This window comes from Pristiophorus japonicus, unplaced genomic scaffold (assembly GCF_044704955.1).
Source record: "Pristiophorus japonicus isolate sPriJap1 unplaced genomic scaffold, sPriJap1.hap1 HAP1_SCAFFOLD_29, whole genome shotgun sequence".
NCBI lineage: Eukaryota > Metazoa > Chordata > Chondrichthyes > Pristiophoridae > Pristiophorus > Pristiophorus japonicus.
In genome coordinates this window covers 3,992,792-4,012,595 of record NW_027252668.1, presented here as the reverse complement: position 1 = coordinate 4,012,595, position 19,804 = coordinate 3,992,792, and the positions used below count along the sequence as shown (strand labels likewise).

General features: G+C 47.4%; 2 protein-coding genes across 3 annotated transcripts in view; both read left to right on the top strand.

Annotated features, from left to right (window-relative positions):
* The window catches only part of LOC139248288 (zinc finger protein 665-like), a 115,154-nt gene that overhangs the window by 33,878 nt on the left and 61,472 nt on the right, over nt 1-19,804 (top strand). The window lies entirely within an intron of this gene.
* Nucleotides 1,373-6,793, top strand: LOC139248308 (zinc finger protein 84-like). Of its 2 annotated transcripts, none has more exons than XM_070872090.1 (3): nt 1,373-1,459; nt 5,249-5,627; nt 5,710-6,793. In XM_070872090.1, exons 2-3 carry the CDS (start codon nt 5,356-5,358, stop codon nt 6,617-6,619), a joined length of 1,182 nt encoding a protein of 393 aa, XP_070728191.1. In that variant the 5' UTR covers nt 1,373-1,459; nt 5,249-5,355; the 3' UTR covers nt 6,620-6,793. The 2 variants fall into 2 exon arrangements, with proteins under 2 accessions (XP_070728191.1, XP_070728190.1); XM_070872089.1 differs by having other exon boundaries at nt 1,394-1,519.

The window sequence follows — 19,804 nt, the reverse complement described above, 5'->3', positions numbered from 1 at the left end:
TTGCCGGGCGTGATGATGCACTCCAGACCCTCCGGTGCCCACCTCTCGTGGAAGGCCGCGAGCGTACCTGTGGACACCGCATGCTCCATCTCCAAGGACACCCTGGCGCGGATGTATGCGTGGAAGAGAGGCAGGCAGTCTGGCTGAACGACCCCCTCGACCGCCCGCTGCCTGGACCGGCTGATGGCCCCCTTGGCCGTGCCCAGGAGCAGTCCGACGAGGAGGCCCTCGGGCCTACCCGCTCCCCTCCGCACAGGGTGCCCGAAGATCAGGAGTGTGGGACTGAAGTGCAGCCAGAATTTCAGGAGCAGCCCCTTTAAATAACAAAACAGGAGCTGCAACCTCGTGCACTCAATAAAAACATGGAACACGGACTCTTCCAGACCGCAGCAATTGCAGGCGGCCTGGAAGCCCGTGGGTGATCCCAAAAAGTTAGTTTGCAGGTGCAGCAGGTAATCAGGAAGGCGAATGGAATGCTGGCCTTCATTGTGAGAGGGATGGAGTACAAAAGCAGGGAGGTCCTGCTGCAACTGTATAGGGTATTGGTGAGGCCGTATCTGGAGTACTGCGTGCAGTTTTGGTGACCTTACTTAAGGAAAGGTATACTAGCCTTGGAGAGAGTACAGAGACGATTCACTAGGCTGATTCTGGAGATGAGGGGGTTACCTTATGATGATAGATTGAGTAGACTGGGTCTTGACTCGTTGGAGTTCAGAAGGATGAGGGGTGATCTTATAGAAACATTTAAAATAATGAAAGGGATAGACAAGATAGAGGCGGAGAGGTTGTTTCCACTGGTCGGGGAGACTAGAACTAGGGGGCACAGCCTCAAAATACGGGGGAGCCAATTTAAAACCGAGTTGAGAAGGAATTTCTTCTCCCAGAGGGTTGTGAATCTGTGGAAATCTCTGCCCAAGGAAGCAGTTGAGACTAACTCATTGAATGTATTCAAATCACAGATAGATAGATTTTTAACCAATAAAGGAATTAAGGGTTATGGGGAGCGGGCGGGTAAGTGGAGCTCAGTCCACGGCCAGACCAGCCATGATCTTTTTGAATGGCGGAGCAGGCTCGAGGGGCGAGATGGCCCACTCATGTTCCTAATTCTTATGTTCTTATGTTATGTAAACACCCTGCACGGAATGATCCCAAATTGAGCATTTCCAGGGGACAAGGCTCCCAGCTTTAATCATTCTCTGTCCTTTCCCCCCAGGCCCAGTTCCTTTGTTCAGATTCTGATAAAAGTAAATTGGGAAAAGTGCATTTTGATTTTTACAGGCTCAATTATTGCAGAGAGCTGCGCATGCGCGGCTCAGCCCCACCTCCTGTGTCGATTCCCAGTGAGCAGAAGAGCGCATGCGCCCTCCGCTCCCCCAGATCTGCCTGTGATCACCATTCACTCAGTGAGCGGAAGAAGATGTTTTCAAACAGCCGGAAATGGAGAGCCCGCGGCCCCGGGGTAAGGCAGCGAGCAGCAGCCTCCTTACAGCAGCGCAGCGCTTTGGGAGCGTGTCCGCAGGTGGGCTCAGAGACCGGCATTGAGTCCGGGGGGAGTCGGGGTCTGTGTGTAAGGGGCGGAGTGGAGCAAGAACCAGTGTCAGTGCGTGGTGTGAGGGAGAGGCCATTCTCGGGCTGTGTGTGTCCAGGGGGAAGGGAGACAGAATGGGCAGAATCTGCTGTTTACAATCATTGCTGCTTTCTCTCTCCTAACCAGGAGTGAACGTTCCTGGTTTAGTTCCGTCGGGGGCTGTTTGTTTGTCAGAGACAGAGTGGAGCAGGAACTAGTTCCGGAGCATGGAGTGAGTGGGGGGAGGGAGAGGCCATTATCGGGCAGTGTGTGGACAGTGTAAGATAACAGAGGGTACAGAGCAAAAGCCATATTCAAGTTTCAGAATCTGACGGATTCAGTATTTAACCCCCAGAACATACCAGAAGATGACAGGTGCAGAATAAAACCCACATTCCTGTACCATAGACTGACAGATACAGTATACAACACACACACATATATATGAAAGTGACAGTAACAGAATAAAATCCGCACTTGCACACCAGAGAGTGACAGGTAAAGTGTAAATCCCATGTGCACATATCCAAAAACTGAAAGGCAGTAAGTAAAATTGGTACTTGCATCGCAGAAACTGATAGGGGCAGAGTAAAACCCACACGCACACACCAGAAAAATGAAGGTAGAAGGCAAAATCTTCACTCCCATATCAGAGAAATACAGGTAAAAAGTAAAATTGATCCTCACGTTCACATACCAGATACAGAGTAAATTCCACACTCTCACAGCAGGAACTGATAGGTACAGACTAAAACACACAATCAAGTAGCAGGAACAAATGGGTACAGATTAAAACCAGACCAACATAGCAGAAACTTAGAGGCACAGATTAAACCTCAACACACATACCAAAACCTGACGGGTACAGAAGAATACACACACTCGCACATCAGAGACTGAGGATACAGTATAAAACCCACACTCACATATCACAGGCTGAGATATAGTATAAAACCCACACTCACATATCAGAGGCTGACATTAAAATCCACATTCCCATAACATAAATTGACAGACACAGTGAAATGCCATACTCACTTATCAGTACTTGACAGGTACAGAGTAAAGACATCTCTTCCATCGCAGAAACTGACAGGTACAAAGAAAAGCCCACTCTCAATTAAGCAGAAACTGGCAGGGAAAGAGTAAGGCCCACAATCACATATCAGAATTTGACAGGTACAGAATAAAACCCAGACTCCCATAACAGAAATGGAGAGATACAGAGAAAGGCCCACATTCGCATACCAGAGACAGATAGATACAGAGTGAAAATCAGACTCATTTACCAGAGACTGACAGATTCAGCATAAACACTCACCTCCATAACAAAAATTGACAGAAAGTAAAACGAATACCCTATCAGGAATTGGTGGTACACAGTAAAACAATACTAACATATTGGAGAATGACGGGTATGAAGTAGAGCTCACATTCACGTAACAGAGATGGACAGATCGAGCACAAAACACACACTCACACACCAGGAATGGAAAGATACAGAATGAAACCCACAGGCAATTACCAGAAATTGACAGGTACAGGATAAAACTCGTATTAGAAAACGCTCATCCACATACCAGAGATGGGCAGATACAGAGTCAATCCACATTCATATACCAGACACCCACAATATAAGAAAATAAGAACATAAAAAATAGGAGCAGGAGTAGGCCATACGGCCCCTCGAGCCTGCTCTGCCATTTAATACGATCATGACTGATCCGATCATGGACTCAGGCCCAATTCAATGCCTGCTCCCCATAACCTCTTATTCCCTTATCCGTTAATAAACTGTCTATCTCGATCTTAAATATATTCAATATCCCAGCTTCCACAGCTCGCTGAGGCAGTGAATTCCACAGATTTACCACCCTCTGAAAGAAGAAATTTCTCCTCATCTCAGTTTTAAATGGGTAGCCCCTTATTCTAAGATTATGCCTCCTAGTTCTAGTCCCCCCTATCAGTGAAAACATTCTCTCTGCATCCACCTTGTCAAGCCCCCTCATAATCTTATACATTTCGATAAATCACCTCTCATTCATTCTTCTGAATTCCAATGAGTAGAGGCCCAACCTCTTCTCATAAGTCAATCTCTTCATCTCCGGAATCAACCTAATGAACCTTCTCTGAACTGCCTCCAAAGCAACTATATCCTTTCATAAATATGGAAACCAAAACTGCACGCAGTATTTCAGGTGTGGCCTCACCAATAACCTGTAACCTGTATAACTGTAGCAAGACTTCCCTGCTTTTATATTCCAGCCCCTTTGCAATAAAGGTCAAGATTTCATTGGCCTTCCTGATCACTTGCTTTACCTGCATACTAACCTTTTGTGTTTCATGCACAAGTACCCCCAGGTCCCGCTGTACTGCAGCACTTTGCAATCTTTCTCCATTTAAATAATAACTTGCTCTTTGATTTTTTTTCTGCCAAAGTGCATGACCTCACACTTTCCAACATTATACTCCATCTGCCAAATTTTTGCCCACTCACTCAGCCTAACTGTGTCCTTTTGCATATTCTTTGTGTCCTCCTCATACATTGCTTTTCCTCCCATCTTTGTATCATCAGCAAACTTGGCTACGTTACACTCAGTCCCTTCTTCCAAGTCGTTAATATAGATTGTAAATAGTTGGGGTCCCAGCACTGATCCCTGTGGCACCCCACTAGTTACTGATTGCCAACCCAAGAATGAACCATTTATCCCGACTCTCTGTTTTCTGTTAGTTAGCCAATCCTCAATCCATGCTAATATATTACCCCCAACCCCGTGAACTTTTATCTTGTGCAGTAACCTTTTATGTGGCACCTTGTCAAATACCTTCTGGATGTTCAATTACACCACATCCACTTTATCCACCCTGTTCATTACATGCTCAAAGAATTCCAGCAAATTTGTCAAACTTAATTTCCCCTTCATTAATCCTTGCTGACTCTGCCTGACTGAATTTTGCTTTTCCAAATGTCCTGCTACTGCTTCTTTAATAATGGACTCCCAACATTTTCCCAACAACAGATGTAAGGCTAATTGGTCGACAGTTTCCTGCTTTTTGTCTGCCTGTTTTTTCACCGAGTGCGGCTCTCGGGCCCCGGGCAACACCCAGTGCAGCTCTCGGGCCCCGGGCAACAACCAGTGCAGCTCTCAGGCCCCGGGCAACAACCAGTGCAGCTCTCAGGCCCCGGGCAACAACCAGTGCAGCTCTCGGGCCCCGAGTCAGAGCTGCCAAGCCTGGCACCAGCAAACCCTGGGGGCAGTGCCACCCGCACACCACTTGCATTTATGCAGCAGGCCCAGCAATTCCCAGTCGCTCTATCAGGGAGGGCGCTGGATGTGGAAGTCTCTCCCTGACCTCCTGTGTGGGTCTGTTCGTTGCATCAGTTTGAGCTGGAGTGGGGAGGAGGGAGAAGCTGCTGGGTTTCACCCCCAGTACTTCTGGGCCCAGTGGGACCAACAATTTCCCAGGTGGGACTGTCACGGGAGGTGGGTTCCCTTTCCTGAAGGACAGTCGTGACCCAGATGTATTTTTATGACAATCCGGCAGCTTTCATTGTCACTTTTTTCTAGTGCTGGCCCCACAAATGACCAGATTCATCAAGCTCAATTTCACAAACTGCCTTTGTGTTTTTGTGGGTTCTCTCTCACACTCCCTTTTACCTGTTTGAAATTCACTTTATAGGGTATTAAAAGGGGAGGATTTGTAGACTGGAAGCTCAAACCAAACATCACTTCAAGATCTGAAAGTCACTCGATACATCGGGACCGGAATATCATCAGCTTTTGACCATGGAATCAGAAGGCACCGTTCACAGTGGGGAGAAACGGAACACGTGCTCTGTGTGTGGACAAGGCTTCAGCCAATCATCCAACCTGGAGAGACACAAGCGCAGTCACATTGGGGAGAAACCATGTAAATGTGAGGACTGTGGGAAACGATTCAAATACCCGACCAAGCTGAAAATGCACCAGCCATTTACCTGCTCTGACTGTGAGAAGGGATTCACTGCATCATCCCACCTGCTGACACACCAAGTTCCCACTGGGGAGAGGCTGTTCATCTGCACGGAGTGTGGGAAGGGATTCACAATCATCCAGCTTGCTGACACACCAGCGAGTTAACACTCGGGAGAGTCCGTTCACCTGCTCCGACTGTGGGAAGGGATTCACTGCATCATCCCACCTGCTGACACACCAGCAAGTTCCCACTGGGGAGAGGCCGTTCACCTGCTCCGACTGTGGGAAGGGATTCACTCAGTTATCCGCCCTACTGAGACACCAGCGAGTTCACACTGGGGAGAGACCTTTTAAATGTTCTGACTGTGAGAAGAGTTTTAAAAGCAAACAGCAACTCCTGACACACCAGCGAGTTCACACTGGGGAGAGGCCGTTCACCTGCTCCGAGTGTGGGAAGAGATTCACTCAGTCATCCAGCCTGCTGACACACCAGCAAGTTCACACCGGGGAGAGGCCGTTCACCTGCGTGGAGTGTGGGAAGGGTTTCACTGTATCATCCAGCCTGCTGATACACCAGCAAGTTCACACTGGGGAAAGACCGTTCTCCTGCTCCGACTGTGGGAAGGGATTCACTCAGTTATTCGCCCTGCTGAGACACCAGCGAGTTCACACTGAGGAGAGACCTTTTAAATGTTCTAACTGTGAGAAGAGTTTTAAAAGCAAACAGCAACTCCTGACACACCAGCGAGTTCACACTGGGGAGAGGCCTTTTAAATGTTCTGACTGTGAGAAGAGTTTTAAAAGCAAACAGCACCTGCTGATACACCAGCGACTTCACACTGGGGAGAGGCCGTTCACCTGCTCAGAGTGTGGGAAGGGATTCACTCTGTCATACCACCTGCTGAGACACCAGCGAATTCACACAGGGGAGAGGCCGTTCAGCTGCTCTGAATGTGGGATGGGATTCACTCGGTCAGCCCACCTGCTGAGACACCAGCGAATTCACACTGGGGAGAGGCCGTTCACCTGCTCAGAGTGTGGGAAGGGATTCATTCGATCATCCAACCTGCTGAGCCACCAGCGAGTTCACAAGTGACTGCAGGGGTTGGATTCTGCTGTTATTGCTGCTGTTAATCACATCCTGGACTGAATTGTGTTCATTCTGACAGTTGGGGTTTATATCTCTTGTAACGCTAATGTTAATAACTCCTGTAGCTGGACTGGAATTTAATATTTGATATATCGACACATAAATTAGTGTTGCTTTCAACACATTGCTGTGGATTTTTGTCTTTCCCACCTGAATGTTTAGCATCACCTGGCTGGAGCTGAGAAAGGACAATCTGGGGGGAGGATCATACAGGGGGAACAGAATTTCAGCCTGGACACACTCCTTCAGGGCCACACTAAGATCACTTCATTCCTCTGAACTCAAATGTGTATAGGCCCAACCTATCGTCATAAGTTGACCCCCCTCATCTCTGGAATCTACAGCAGACATGAGCAAGGACCTGAGGCTTATTGAAAGACACATTTCATTACAGACAAGATTACACTGGGAGAAATGTTCAGTTAGAACAGAAGAAATGGGAGCAGGAGTAGGCCATTTGGCCCCTCAGGCCTGCTCCGCCATTCAATAAGACCATGGCTGATCTGATCATGGACTCAGCTCCACTTCCCTGCCCGCTCCCCATAACCTTTTACTCCCTTATCACTCAAAAATCTGTCTATCTCTGGCCTTAAATATATTCAAAGACCCAGCCTCCACAGCTCTCTTGGGCAGAGAATTCCATAGATTTACACCCATCAGAGAAGAAATTCATCACCTCAATTTTAATTGGGCGGCCCCTTATTCTAAGACTATGTCCCCTAGTTTTAGTTTCCCGTATGAGTGGAAATATCCTCTCTGCATCCACCTTGTTGAGCCCCCTCATCATCTTATATGTTTTGATAAGATCACCTCTCATTCTTCTGAATTCCAATCTGTATAGGCCCAACCTACTCAACCTTTCTTGATGAGTCAACCCTCTCATCTCTGGAATCAACCTCGTGAACCTTCACTGAACAGCCTCCAATGCAAGTATATCCTTCCTTAAATACAGAGACCAAAATACAGAGTCCATTACAGGCAAAATGCCAAGCAAACCAGCAGCATACTGGCACCTTAACCATGTCTCATCGGTCTACAGGCTTTTCTTAAATAGATTTGCTGAGTGGATATAAACTTATACAAGGTTTGCAGGCGTGATGCTCTATTCACATATTGGAGGTAGAAGAGATGCTGTGAGGTACTTTCAGTAGCTGAAAGTGATTAACAGACTAGGTTTTGTGTTTAGTGAGCTTGGGCGTGTTACCAATACCAGCAAAATCGGGACAGTGCAGCATGGATATGAAAGTGGCTAAGTGACACAAACAGAGTAGTAGTGAACGGTTGTTTTTCAGACTGGAGGAAGTGGAGTTCCCCAGGGGTCAGTACTGGGGCCGCTAATGTTGGTGCATCTGTCCTCCCAGGGGCTTTGTAGGATCTTGCGGAGACATCGTTGGTGGTATTTGTCCAGCAACTTGAGGTGTCTATGTACATGGTCCATGTCTCTGTGACATACAGGAGGGCAGGTATTACTACAGCCCTGTAGACCATGAGTTATGTCACAAATTTGAGGGCCTGGTCTTCAAATACACTTTTCCTCAGGCGGCCGAAGGCTGCACTGGTGCACTGGAGGCAGTGTTGAATCTCGTTGTCAATGTCTGCTCTTGTTGATAAGAGGTTCCCGTATGGTCCACGTTGTCCAGGACCGCGCCGTGGATCCTTGATGACTGGGGGGGCGGGGGGGGGGAGGTTTGTGGAGGACCTTTGTCTTACGGATGTTTAGCGTAAGGCCCATGCTTTCGTATGCCTCAGTAAATACGTTGACTATGATTTGGGAGTTCAGCCTCTGTATGTGCGCAGACACAGGCATCGTCCGCGTATGGTAGCTCGACGACCGAGGTTGGGGTGGTCTTGGACCTGGCCTGGAGACGACGAAAGTTGAACAGGTTCCCACTGGTTCTGTAGTTTAGTTCCACTCCAGCGAGGAGCTTGTTGACTGAGATGGAGCAATTCTGGGTACCGCATTTTAGCAAGTATGAGAAGGCTTTGGAGAGGGTGCAGAAAAGATTTATGAGAATGATTCAGGGATGAGGGACTTCAGTTACGTGGATAGTCTGGAGAAGCAGGGGTTGTTCTCCTCAGGGCAGAGAAGATTGAGAGGAGATTTGACACAGGTATTCAAAATCATGAAGGGTCTGGACAGAGTAGATGGAGTGGGATTAGCTGACGCTCTTGCAGATAGCCGGCATGGGCTCGATGGGCAAAACGGCCTCCTTCCGTGTTGTAACCAGTCTCTGATTCTAAGATGAAGAAAAACCTGTTACCCAGGATGCTCCATCTCCCGGGCACTGGGACCCAGTTGGGAACAGAGACCCTGAAGCCTCGTCCATTCTCTGTTCCTGAACCAAGATGGCCATGCATGCGCCCTGATCCCGCCCTGTGCAAGATGGCGGCCAGTGACCCTGCTCACCCGGGCCTGTCACCATGGGGCATGAGGGCTCTAATTTGGGTTCTGAGATTTATCTGTATCTAAACCGTGCTGTACCTGCCCTGGGATTGTTTGATGAGATAGTGTAGAGGGAGCTTTATTCTGAATTTAACCAGTGCTGTACTTGCTCTGGTAGTCTTCGACAGGAAGGTGTCGAGGAAGTGTTTCAATACATATGAAAAATGACGGACAGGGAAAGACCATCTGGTCCATCAAGCCTGTCCCACACAATTGCGATATATCACAGCATATACACTCCACTCCACCCGAATCCATGTGATCTCCTGGGAGAGGCAAAAAAACATGAAAAAAACCCAGGCCAATTTGGGAAAATAAAATATGGGAAATTCCTCTCCGACCCATCTAAGCGATCGAAACTAGTCCAGGAGATCACTCTGGCCATTAAATTCTCTGCAGTACCTACCTTCTGTAAGTGTTAATCTCCGCCGCAGCCACAAACAAATCCAGCTTTTGCTTGAAGGAATTCAGTGAGTCTGTATCCACCACATGAGAGGGCAGCTTGTTGCAGAGGTCCACTATTCTCTGGGAAAAGAACCACCTCCTGACATCTAACCTAGATGTAGCCTTATACAACTTAAATTTGTGCCCCTGGTCCTGCCTAACCTACTTCATTGAAATAAACAGTCAGCTGGAACACTTTCATGTTCATTATCTTATAAACCACAATCATATCTCCCTAAGTCTACGCTACTCTAAGGAAAAGAGTCCCAACTCTTTTAACCTATCTTGATAACTAAGATACTTTAGACTTGGAATTAGTCTAGTGGCCCTCTTCTGCACCTTTTCCAGAGCCTCAATATCACCCACCATGTGAGGAGACCAAAACTGGACACAGTATTCCAAGTGCAGCCTGACTAAGGTATTGTATCAGGACAAAACAGTACGCCTCGTCTTATACTCCATTGTCCTATGGATACACCCAACATCCTATTTGCTCTAGCTATCGCTGCACAGCATTGCTCATGTACCTTTAAGGATGTATGCACTAGAATGCCCAAATCTCTTTCTATCTCCACCATCTTTAATGCCTTTCCCGAGAGGGTTTACGAATGTTGAGCATTTGCCCTGCCCACATGCATGCCACTGAACTTATCTAAGTTATACATCGTTTTCCAGTCATGAGACCAGACTCCCAACACTTTAAGATCTGCCTGAATCAGACGAGCCTATTCTACAGTTCTAGCACTTGCACAGATCTTCATATTTCCAAATTTGCAAACTGTGCCCCCAACCCCAAAATCCAGATCCTTAATATAATTAGTGAAAAGCAACGGTCCCAGCACTTATCCCTGCGGGACACCACTGGTGACCAGTCTCCAAACAGATCCAAATCCATCTATAACTGCTCTTTTCCGGCATCCTGCCAGCCAGATCTGAATCCAGCTCAACATATTTCCACTAATACCAGAGGCTCCCATCTCACAGAGAAGCTTCTTGTGTGGTATCCTCTCAAAAACTTTTTGAAAATCTAAGTAGACAATGTCTACTGGGCTTCCCTCATCCACCAACTTTGTAACTTTTTCAAAAAATATAATAAAAAAAGAGTTCATGTCTCACAATTTTAATGAAGCCATGTTGGGTGTCCCCAATATGTCCCTCCCTATCCAAGTATTCATATCTTGCATCCCTTATGATTCAAGCATCTTACCTATTGCTGATATTAAACTGATGGGCCTATAGTTACCCGGGTCTGCCTTGTCACAATTTTTTAAAATGGGGACAACCTTAGCCTCCTTCCAGTCTGTAGGAACCATTCCAGATTGCAGTGAGCTATTTAAAATACAGGCCAGGGGCTCGCACAGCACATGTCCCATCTCCCGGAGGACCCTCGGGGGGGTATTATCCGGCCCTGCTGCTCGATCTATTTTCAAGTTTTTAATTTTTTCTAAAACAATCTGGTTATATAAGTTAATGTTACTGATAAAACTAGTATTATTAAATTCTAATATTTGAGCATCATTTTCAAGGGTGAAGACTGATGCAAAGTACTCATTTAATATTTCCGCCATACTCAGTGAGTCCTTTGTAACCTGTCCTTGAACACCCTTCAGTGGCCCAAAACAGTCTTTGATAGTTCTCTGACTCTTCACATAACTCAAAAAGCTCTTCCCATGACTGCCACAGTTGTCCACAATCCTTTTTCCCATTAGCCTTTTTGCTGATCGAATAGCAGCCTTCGTTTTCTTTAATTGTTCCTTGTATTCACCCTATTTATTTGAGTGTTAAATGATTTAATTTATAGAGACATTTCTGTTTATATCTGATTTGTCTTTGTACAGAGCCAGTCGGCCACCTTGGCTTTTTCTCACCACATGTCTATCTTTTGATTTTGTCGACATGTTGGTTTTCAACATTTTTAATCGTATTCTTAAAAACTTTCCATTTATATTCAACATTGGTCGCATCAGCACCGAGGAGGGTTGGCCAATTTACCTGTTGCAAGTCCTCTGCCATTTTGGAGAAGTTTGCCCGTCTGAAATGTGGTGCGAGTCGCAGGTTCTCAGTCCCTTTGGTTCTCCCGGCCAATTGGGAGCGTATAATGTGATCAGTGTTGCCCAGATGTTCCCCCACACCAGGTCAGGCTCACTACTAAACACCAGGTCCAATATATCACTTTCCCCAGTTACTTCATTAACATGTTGAGTCAGGAAACAGTCCTGTATATTGTCAATAAATCTTTCAGCTGCACTTCCCCCAACAGCAGGTAAAGCAGCGTGCCCCTGAATGTCAGGGCAATAACAATGAGCTTCCCTCAGGTTAATTCTCTCTCTGTCCCCCACACAAGCTGCCTGAGCGGCTGAGTGTTTCCAGCACCTTCTGTCTTTATTCTCTCAGATTGCAGCATTCCCGCTGCTGAGCTCAGGGGCTGTGTGGGCGGGGCCATGTCCCGCGCGCTGCCGGGCTCGCGAAGTGACAGTTCAATGGCCCGGGTTCAAATCAGGAGCCACGTGACCCCGCGTGGTTCCTTCTGCAGGCCTCTGGGCGGGGCTCTGTGGTGGAGCGGAACTGGGATTGGTGCAAGAGGCTGTCAATTTCCTGTGTGCAGCCAGGGTTACCGGGGCCGCGCTCTGTCACTGGGGGAACTGGACTCACGGACTGAGAGCGGGCGGCTCAGCCCGAGAGCTGAACAAACACCGGGAGGGACTTTAAAGTGCAACAGTGCCGCTTTGTAACTGTGCACAGAAAATGGCGCATTGCCATCTACATGAGGGAAAATGCGGAAGTGTCAGATCTGATGTTTGCTGTCACACAGGGCGGGACTTTAAAGTTTAAATTAAAGTGTTTGTAAGTGAGCACAGAAACCGAGGTTAGATTACTGTCATCGTCAGGTCCTGGGGAATGTGCTGACCCGGACAGTGTGTAACCCGGGGGTGGGCCCAGTGAGATCAGACAGTGTGTAACCCGGGGGCCCAGTGAGATCAGACAGTGTGTAACCCGGGGGCCCAGTGCGATCAGACAGTGTGTAACCCGGGGGCCCAGTGAGATCAGACAGTGTGTAACCCGGGGGCCCAGTGAGATCAGACAGTGTGTAACCCGGGGGCCCAGTGAGATCAGACAGTGTGTAACCCGGGGGCCCAGTGAGATCAGACAGTGTGTAACCCGGGGGCCCAGTGAGATCAGACAGTGTGTAACCCTGGTGCCCAGTGAGATCACACATTGTGTGCCACGTGCTAGTCAGAGTAGGAATCGCAGGATAGCGCAGATGAATACGTGGCTTGAGCAATGGTGCAGCAGGGAGGGATTCAAATTCCTGGGGCATTGGAACCGGTTCTGGGGGAGGTGGGACCAGTACAAACCGGACGGTCTGCACCTGGGCAGGACCGGAACCAATGTTCGAGGGGGAGTGTTTGCTAGTGCTGTTGGGGAGGAGTTAAACTAATATGGGAGGGGGATGGGAACCAATGCAGGGAGACAGAGGGAAACAAAAAGGAGACAAAAGCAAAAGACAGAAAGGAGATGAGGAAAAGTGGAGGGCAGAGAAACCCAAGGCAAAGAACAAAAAGGGCCACTGTACAGCAAAATTCTAAAAGGACAAAGGGTGTTAAAAAAACAAGCCTGAAGGCTTTGTGTCTTAATGCAAGGTGTATCCGCAATAAGGTGGATGAATTAACTGTGCAAATAGATGTTAATAAATATGATGTGATTGGGATTACAGAGACGTGGCTCCAGGATGATCAGGGCTGGGAACTCAACATCCAGGGGTATTCAACATTCAGGAAGGATAGAATAAAAGGAAAAGGAGGTGGGGTAGCATTGCTGGTTAAAGAGGAGATTAATGCAATAGTTAGGAAGGACATTAGCTTGGATGATATGGAATCTATATGGGTCGAGCTGCAGAACACCAAAGGGCAAAAAACGTTAGTGGAAGTTGTGTACAGACCTCCAAACAGTAGTAGTGATGTTAGGGAGGGCATCAAACAGGAAATTAGGGGTGCATGCAATAAAGGTGCAGCAGTTATAATGGGTGACTTTAATATGCAGATAGATTGGGTTAACCAAACTGGAAGCAATACGGTGGAGGAGGATTTCCTGGAGTGCATAAGGGATGGTTTTCTAGACCAATATGTCGAGGAACCAACTAGGGGGGAGGCCATCTTAGACTGGGTGTTGTGTAATGAGAGAGGATTAATTAGCAATCTCGTTGTGCGAGGCCCCTTGGGGAAGAGTGACCATAATATGGTGGAATTCTGCATTGGGATGGAGAGTGAAACAGTTAATTCAGAGACCCTGGTCCAGAACTTAAAGAAGCATAACTTTGAAGGTATGAGGCGTGAATTGGCTAGGATAGATTTGCGAATGATACTTAAGGGGTTGACTGTGGATGGGCAATGGCAGACATTTAGAGACCGCATGGATGAACGACAACAATTGTACATTCCTGTCTGGCGTAAAAATAAAAAAGGGAAGGTGGCTCAACTGTGGCTATCAAGGGAAATCAGGGATAGTATTAAAGCCAAGGAAGTGGCATACAAATTGGCCAGAAATAGCAGCGAACCCGGGGACTAGGAGAAATTTAGAACTCAGCAGAGGAGGTTAAAGGGTTTGATTAGGGCAGGGAAAATGGAGTACGAGAAGAAGCTTGCAGGGAACATTAAGACGGATTGCAAAAGTTTCTATCGGTATGTAAAGAGAAAAAGGTTAGTAAAGACAAACGTAGGTCCCCTGCAGTCAGAATCAGGGGAAGTCATAACGGGGAACAAAGAAATGGCAGACCAATTGAACAAGTACTTTGGTTCGGTATTCACTAAGGAGGACACAAACAACCTTCCGGATATAAAAGGGGTCAGAGGGTCTAGTAAGGAGGAGGAACTGAGGGAAATCCTTATTAGTCGGGAAATTGTGTTGGGGAAATTGATGGGATTGAAGCCCGATAAATCCCCAGGGCCTGATGGACTGCATCCCAGAGTACTTACAGAGGTGGCCTTGGAAATAGCGGATGCATTGACAGTAATTTTCCAACATTCCATTGACTCTGGATCAGTTCCTATCGAGTGGAGGGTAGCCAATGTAACCCCACTTTTTAAAAAAGGAGGGAGAGAGAAAGCAGGGAATTATAGACCGGTCAGCCTGACCTCAGTAGTGTGTAAAATGATATAATCAATTATTAAGGATGTCATAGCAGCGCATTTGGAAAGAGGTGACATGATAGGTCCAAGTCAGCATGGATTTGTGAAAGGGAAATCATGCTTGACAAATCTTCTGGAATTTTTTGAGAATGTTTCCAGTAGAGTGGACAAGGGAGAACCAGTTGATGTGGTATATTTGGATTTTCAGAAGGTTTTCGACAAGGTCCCACACAAGAGATTAATGTGCAAAGTTAAAGCACATGGGATTGGGGGTAGTTTGCTGACATGGATTGAGAACTGGTTGTCAGACTTGAAGCAAAGAGTAGGAGTAAATGGGTACTTTTCAGAATGGCAGGCAGTGACTAGTGGGGTACCGCAAGGGGCCCCAGCTGTTTACACTGTACATTAATGATTTAGACGAGGAGATTAAATGTAGTATCTCCAAATTTGCGGATGACACTAAGTTGGGTGGCAGTGTGAGCTGCGAGGAGGATGCTATGAGGCTGCAGTGACTTGGATAGGTTAGGTGAGTGGGCAAATGCATGGCAGATGAAGTATAATGTGGATAAATGTGAGGTTATCCACTTTGGTAGTAAAAACAGAGAGACAGACTATTATTTGAATGGTGACAGATTAGGAAAAGGGGAGGTGCAACGAGACCTGGGTGTCATGGTACATCAGTCATTGAAGGTTGGCATGCAGGTACAGCAGGCGGTTAAGAAAGCAAATGGCATGTTGGCCTTCGTAGCGAGGGGATTTGAGTACAGGGGCAGGGAAGTGTTGCTACAGTTGTACAGGGCCTTGGTGAGGCCACACCTGGAGTATTGTGTACAGTTTTGGTCTCCTAACTTGAGGAAGGACATTCTTGCTATTGAGGGAGTGCAGCGAAGGTTCACCAGACTGATTCCCGGGATGGCGGGACTGACCTATCAAGAAAGACTGGATCAACTGGGCTTGTATTCACGAGTTCAGAAGAATGAGAGGGGACCTCATAGAAATGTTTAAAATTCTGATGGGTTTAGACAGGTTAGATGCAGGAAGAATGTTCCCAATGTTGGGGAACTCCAGAACCAGGGGACACAGTCCAAGGATAAGGGGTAAGCCATTTAGGACTGAGATGAGGAGAAACTTCTTCACCCAGAGAGTGGTGAACCTGTGGAATTCTCTACCACAGAACGTTGTTGAGGCCAATTCACTAAATATATTCAAAAAGGAGTTAGATGAAGTCCTTACTACTAGGGGGATCAAGGGGTATGGCGAGAAAGCAGGAATGGGGTACTGAAGTTGCATGTTCAGCCATGAACTCATTGAATGGCGGTGCAGGCTAGAAGGGCCGAAAGGCCTACTCCTGCACCTATTTTCTATGTTTTGTTTCTATGTAACCCGGAAGCCCAGTGAGATCAGACTGGTGTAACCAGGGGAGGATGGGCCCAGTAAGTTCAGACAATGTGTAACCTGGGGAGGATGGGCCCAGTGAGATCAGACAGTGTGTAACCCGGGGGCCCAGTGAGATCAGACAGTGCGTAACCCAAGGAGGTTGGGCCCAGTGAGATCAGACAGTGTGTAACCCGGGGACCCCGTGAGATCAGACAGTATGTAACCCGGGGAGGATTGCCCCAGTGAGATCAGACAGTGTGTAACCCGGGGGCCCAGTGAGATCACGACAGTGTATAAGCCCGGGGCCCAGTGAGATCAGACAGTATGTAACCCTGGGGCCCAGTGAGATCAGACTGGTGTCACCCGGGGAGGATGGGCTCAGTGAGTTCAGACAGTGTGTAACCGAGGAGGATGGGTCCAGTGAGATCAGACAGTGTGTAACCCGGGGAGGATGGGCCCAGTGAGATCAGACAGTGTGTAACCCGGGGACCCAGTGAGATCAGACAGTGTGTAACCCGGGGAGGATGGGTCCAGTGAGATCAGACAGTGTGTAACCCGGGGACCCAGTGAGATCAGACAGTGTGTAACCCGGGGAGGATGGGCCCAGTGAGATCAGACAGTGTGTAACCCGGGGGCCCAGTGAGATCACGACAGTGTATAAGCCCGGGGCCCAGTGAGATCAGACAGTGTGTAACCCGGGGAGGATGGGTCCAGTGAGATTAGACAGTGTGTAACCCGGGGAGGATGGGCCCAGTGAGATCAGACAGTGTGTAACCCGGGGACCCAGTGAGATCAGACAGTGTGTAACCCGGGGAGGATGGACTCAGTGAGATCACACAGTGCCGGTTTGTCTCAGCAATAGACAGTAAATTCCGCAGTTTTGTCAAGAACTCTGGCAATTTGTGTGATGCTCCCGTGGGCTTGCCGGGGAAATGACAAACTCCAACAAGAATACTCGACCCTGAACTTTCAGTTTTATTAAGCGTCAGAAAAGTATACATTACATTCCACTGCACACCGTCAATATTTGTCTCATTTTCTGCCCTGCCATTATTAGATCTTCCGGTGAATGATGGAGTGATTGAGAAAGTTCCACAGGTGGAAGGAAACAAGGACTGTAGACTGAGGAACAATGGCCGGTGAACCAGCACAGGATTGTGAGAGCACCAACCAGAGATAACCCTTCTGAATCAAAGAGCTTCCATAGATCGACAGGGGCGAAAGGTAAGAGAGAGTCCCATTGACCCAGATACACCCTGGTCCTGGGGATGGACCACTGAGAAAGGTCAGAGAGAGTCCCATTGACCCAGATAAACATTGGTCCTGGGGCTGGACTGAGGAAAAAGGTCAGAGAGAATCCCATTGACTCAGATACACACTGGTCCTGGGGAACTGCGGAGAAAGGACAGAGAGAGTCCCATTGACTCATATACACACTGATCCTGGGGATGGACTGGGGAGAAAGGTCAGAGAGAGTCCCATTGATTCAGATACACACTGGAGATGGACTGGGGAGAAAGGTCAGAGAGAGCTCCATTGACTCAGATACACACTGGTCCTGTAGACAGTACACAAAGATTACAAGATAAGGCAGGAAATGATGGGAATGAGATTGGGAGAGTCTGACCACCGAGCACAATTATCCAGCAGGAGGTCGTGCAGTGGGACTTGAAATAAGATCAGTTTCTGTCTCTGAACACACAGTCACATTGAATCGTGTGTGTTTTTAGAGTAAATTAAGTATCACAGTGTTGAGGTAAGTGCAGTAGAGGTTGTATACATGGACTTTCAAAAGCCATTTGATAAAGTATCACATAATGGACTTGTTTGTAAAATTGAAGCACATGGTGTTAAAGGGACAGTGGTAAATTGGATCTGTAATTAGCTGAGGGACAGGGGTCAGAGAGCAGTGGTGGACCGATGTTTCTCCAACTGCGGAGAAGTTTACATTGGGTCAACCAGGTGTCGCAATTGATGCCTTTGCTTTTCTGGTTATATTTTAAATGACCTGGTCTTTGCTATCGGGAGTGGACCTTCGAGGTTTGCTGAGGGCAAGAAAGTTGATTGTAGTAAATGGTGAGCAGGATAGCAGCAGACTTTAGAAAGGCACAGACAGACTGGTGAACTGGACTGAAACATGGCAGATGCAATTTATTATAGCCCAGTGTGAAATGATACACTTTGGGAAGTTCAACATGGAGAGGCAGTATAATGCAGACGGTACTATTTTAAGGGGATGTAAGAGCAGAGAGACCTGGGGGTAAATATCCACAAATGTTTGAAGATGGAAGGGTAAGCTGATAAGACATTTAAGAGAGTGTATGGGATCTTTCACTTTGTAAATGGAGCACTAAACATAAAAACAAGGAGTTCAATGCTAACCCATTACAAATCATTGGTGAGGCTGGAGTATTGTGTACAATTCTGAGCAACACACATTAGGAAGAATGCCAAGGTGTTGGAGAGGGTACAGAGGAGGTTTACCAGGATGATACCTGAGACTTCAATTATGTGGAGAGATTAGTCATGCTTGACCAATCTTCCAGAATTTTTTGAGGATGTAACTAAGAGTGGATAAGGGAGAACCAGTGGATGTGGTGTATTTCGAATTTCAAAAGACTTTTGACAAGGTCCCACACAAGAGATGTGCAAAATTAAAGCACATGGTATTGGGGGTAATGTATTGACATGGATAGAGAACTGGTTGGCAGACAGGAAGCAAAGAGTAGGAACAAACGGGTTCTTTTCAGAACGGCAGGCAGTGACTGGTGGGGTGCTGGAAGGTGCCATGCGGCTGGGGGGGGGTCGGGGGTTGTGGAAGGGGCGTGGAGGGGGGAGGTGCTGGGGTGGCTGATCAGCCATGATCTTGTTGAATGGTGGTGCAGGCTTGAAGGGACGAATGGCCTACTCCTGCACCTATTTTCTATGTTTCTATGTTTCTATGCTGGGACCCCAGCTATTTACAATATACATTCATGATTTAGACAAAGGAATTGAATGTAATATCCCTACATTTGCAGATGACACTAAGCTGGGTGGCAGTGTGAGCTGTGAGGAGGAAGCTAAGAGGCTGCAGGGTGATTTGGACAGGTTAGGTGAGTGGGCAAATGCATGGCAGATGCAGTATAATGTGGATAAATGTGATGTTATCCACTTTGGTGGCAAAAACAGGAAGGCAGAATATTACCTGAATGGTGACAGATTAGGAAAAGGGGAGGTGCAACGAGACCTGGGTGTCATGGTACATCAGTCATTGAAGGTTGGCATGCAGGTACAGCAGGCGGTTAAGAAAGCAAATGGCATGTTGGCCTTCATAGCGAGGGGATTTGAGTTCAGGGGCAGGGAAGTGTTGCTACAGTTGTACAGGGCCTTGGTGAGGCCACACCTGGAGTATTGTGTACAGTTTTGGTCTCCTAACTTGAGGAAGGACATTCTTGCTATTGAGGGAGTGCAGCGAAGGTTCACCAGACTGATTCCCGGGATGGCGGGACTGACCTATCAAGAAAGACTGGATCAACTGGGCTTGTATTCACTGGAGTTCAGAAGAATGAGAGGGAACCTCATAGAAACGTTTAAAATTCTGATGGGTTTAGACAGGTTAGATGCAGGAAGAATGTTCCCAATGTTGGGGAAATCCAGAACCAGGGGACACAGTCTAAGGATAAGGGGTAAGCCATTTAAGACTGAGATGAGGAGAAACTTCACCTAGAGAGTGGTGAACCTGTGGAATTCTCTACCACA

Excerpts from the sequence above, each read along its gene's own strand:
- LOC139248308 (XM_070872090.1), top strand. The coding sequence starts at position 5,356 with ATGGAATCAGAAGGCACCGTTCACAGTGGGGAGAAACGGAACACGTGC. Across the intron at positions 5,628-5,709 it reads ACTGGGGAGAGGCTGTTCAT|CTGCTCCGACTGTGGGAAGG; the intron begins CTGCACGGAGTG and ends GAGTCCGTTCAC.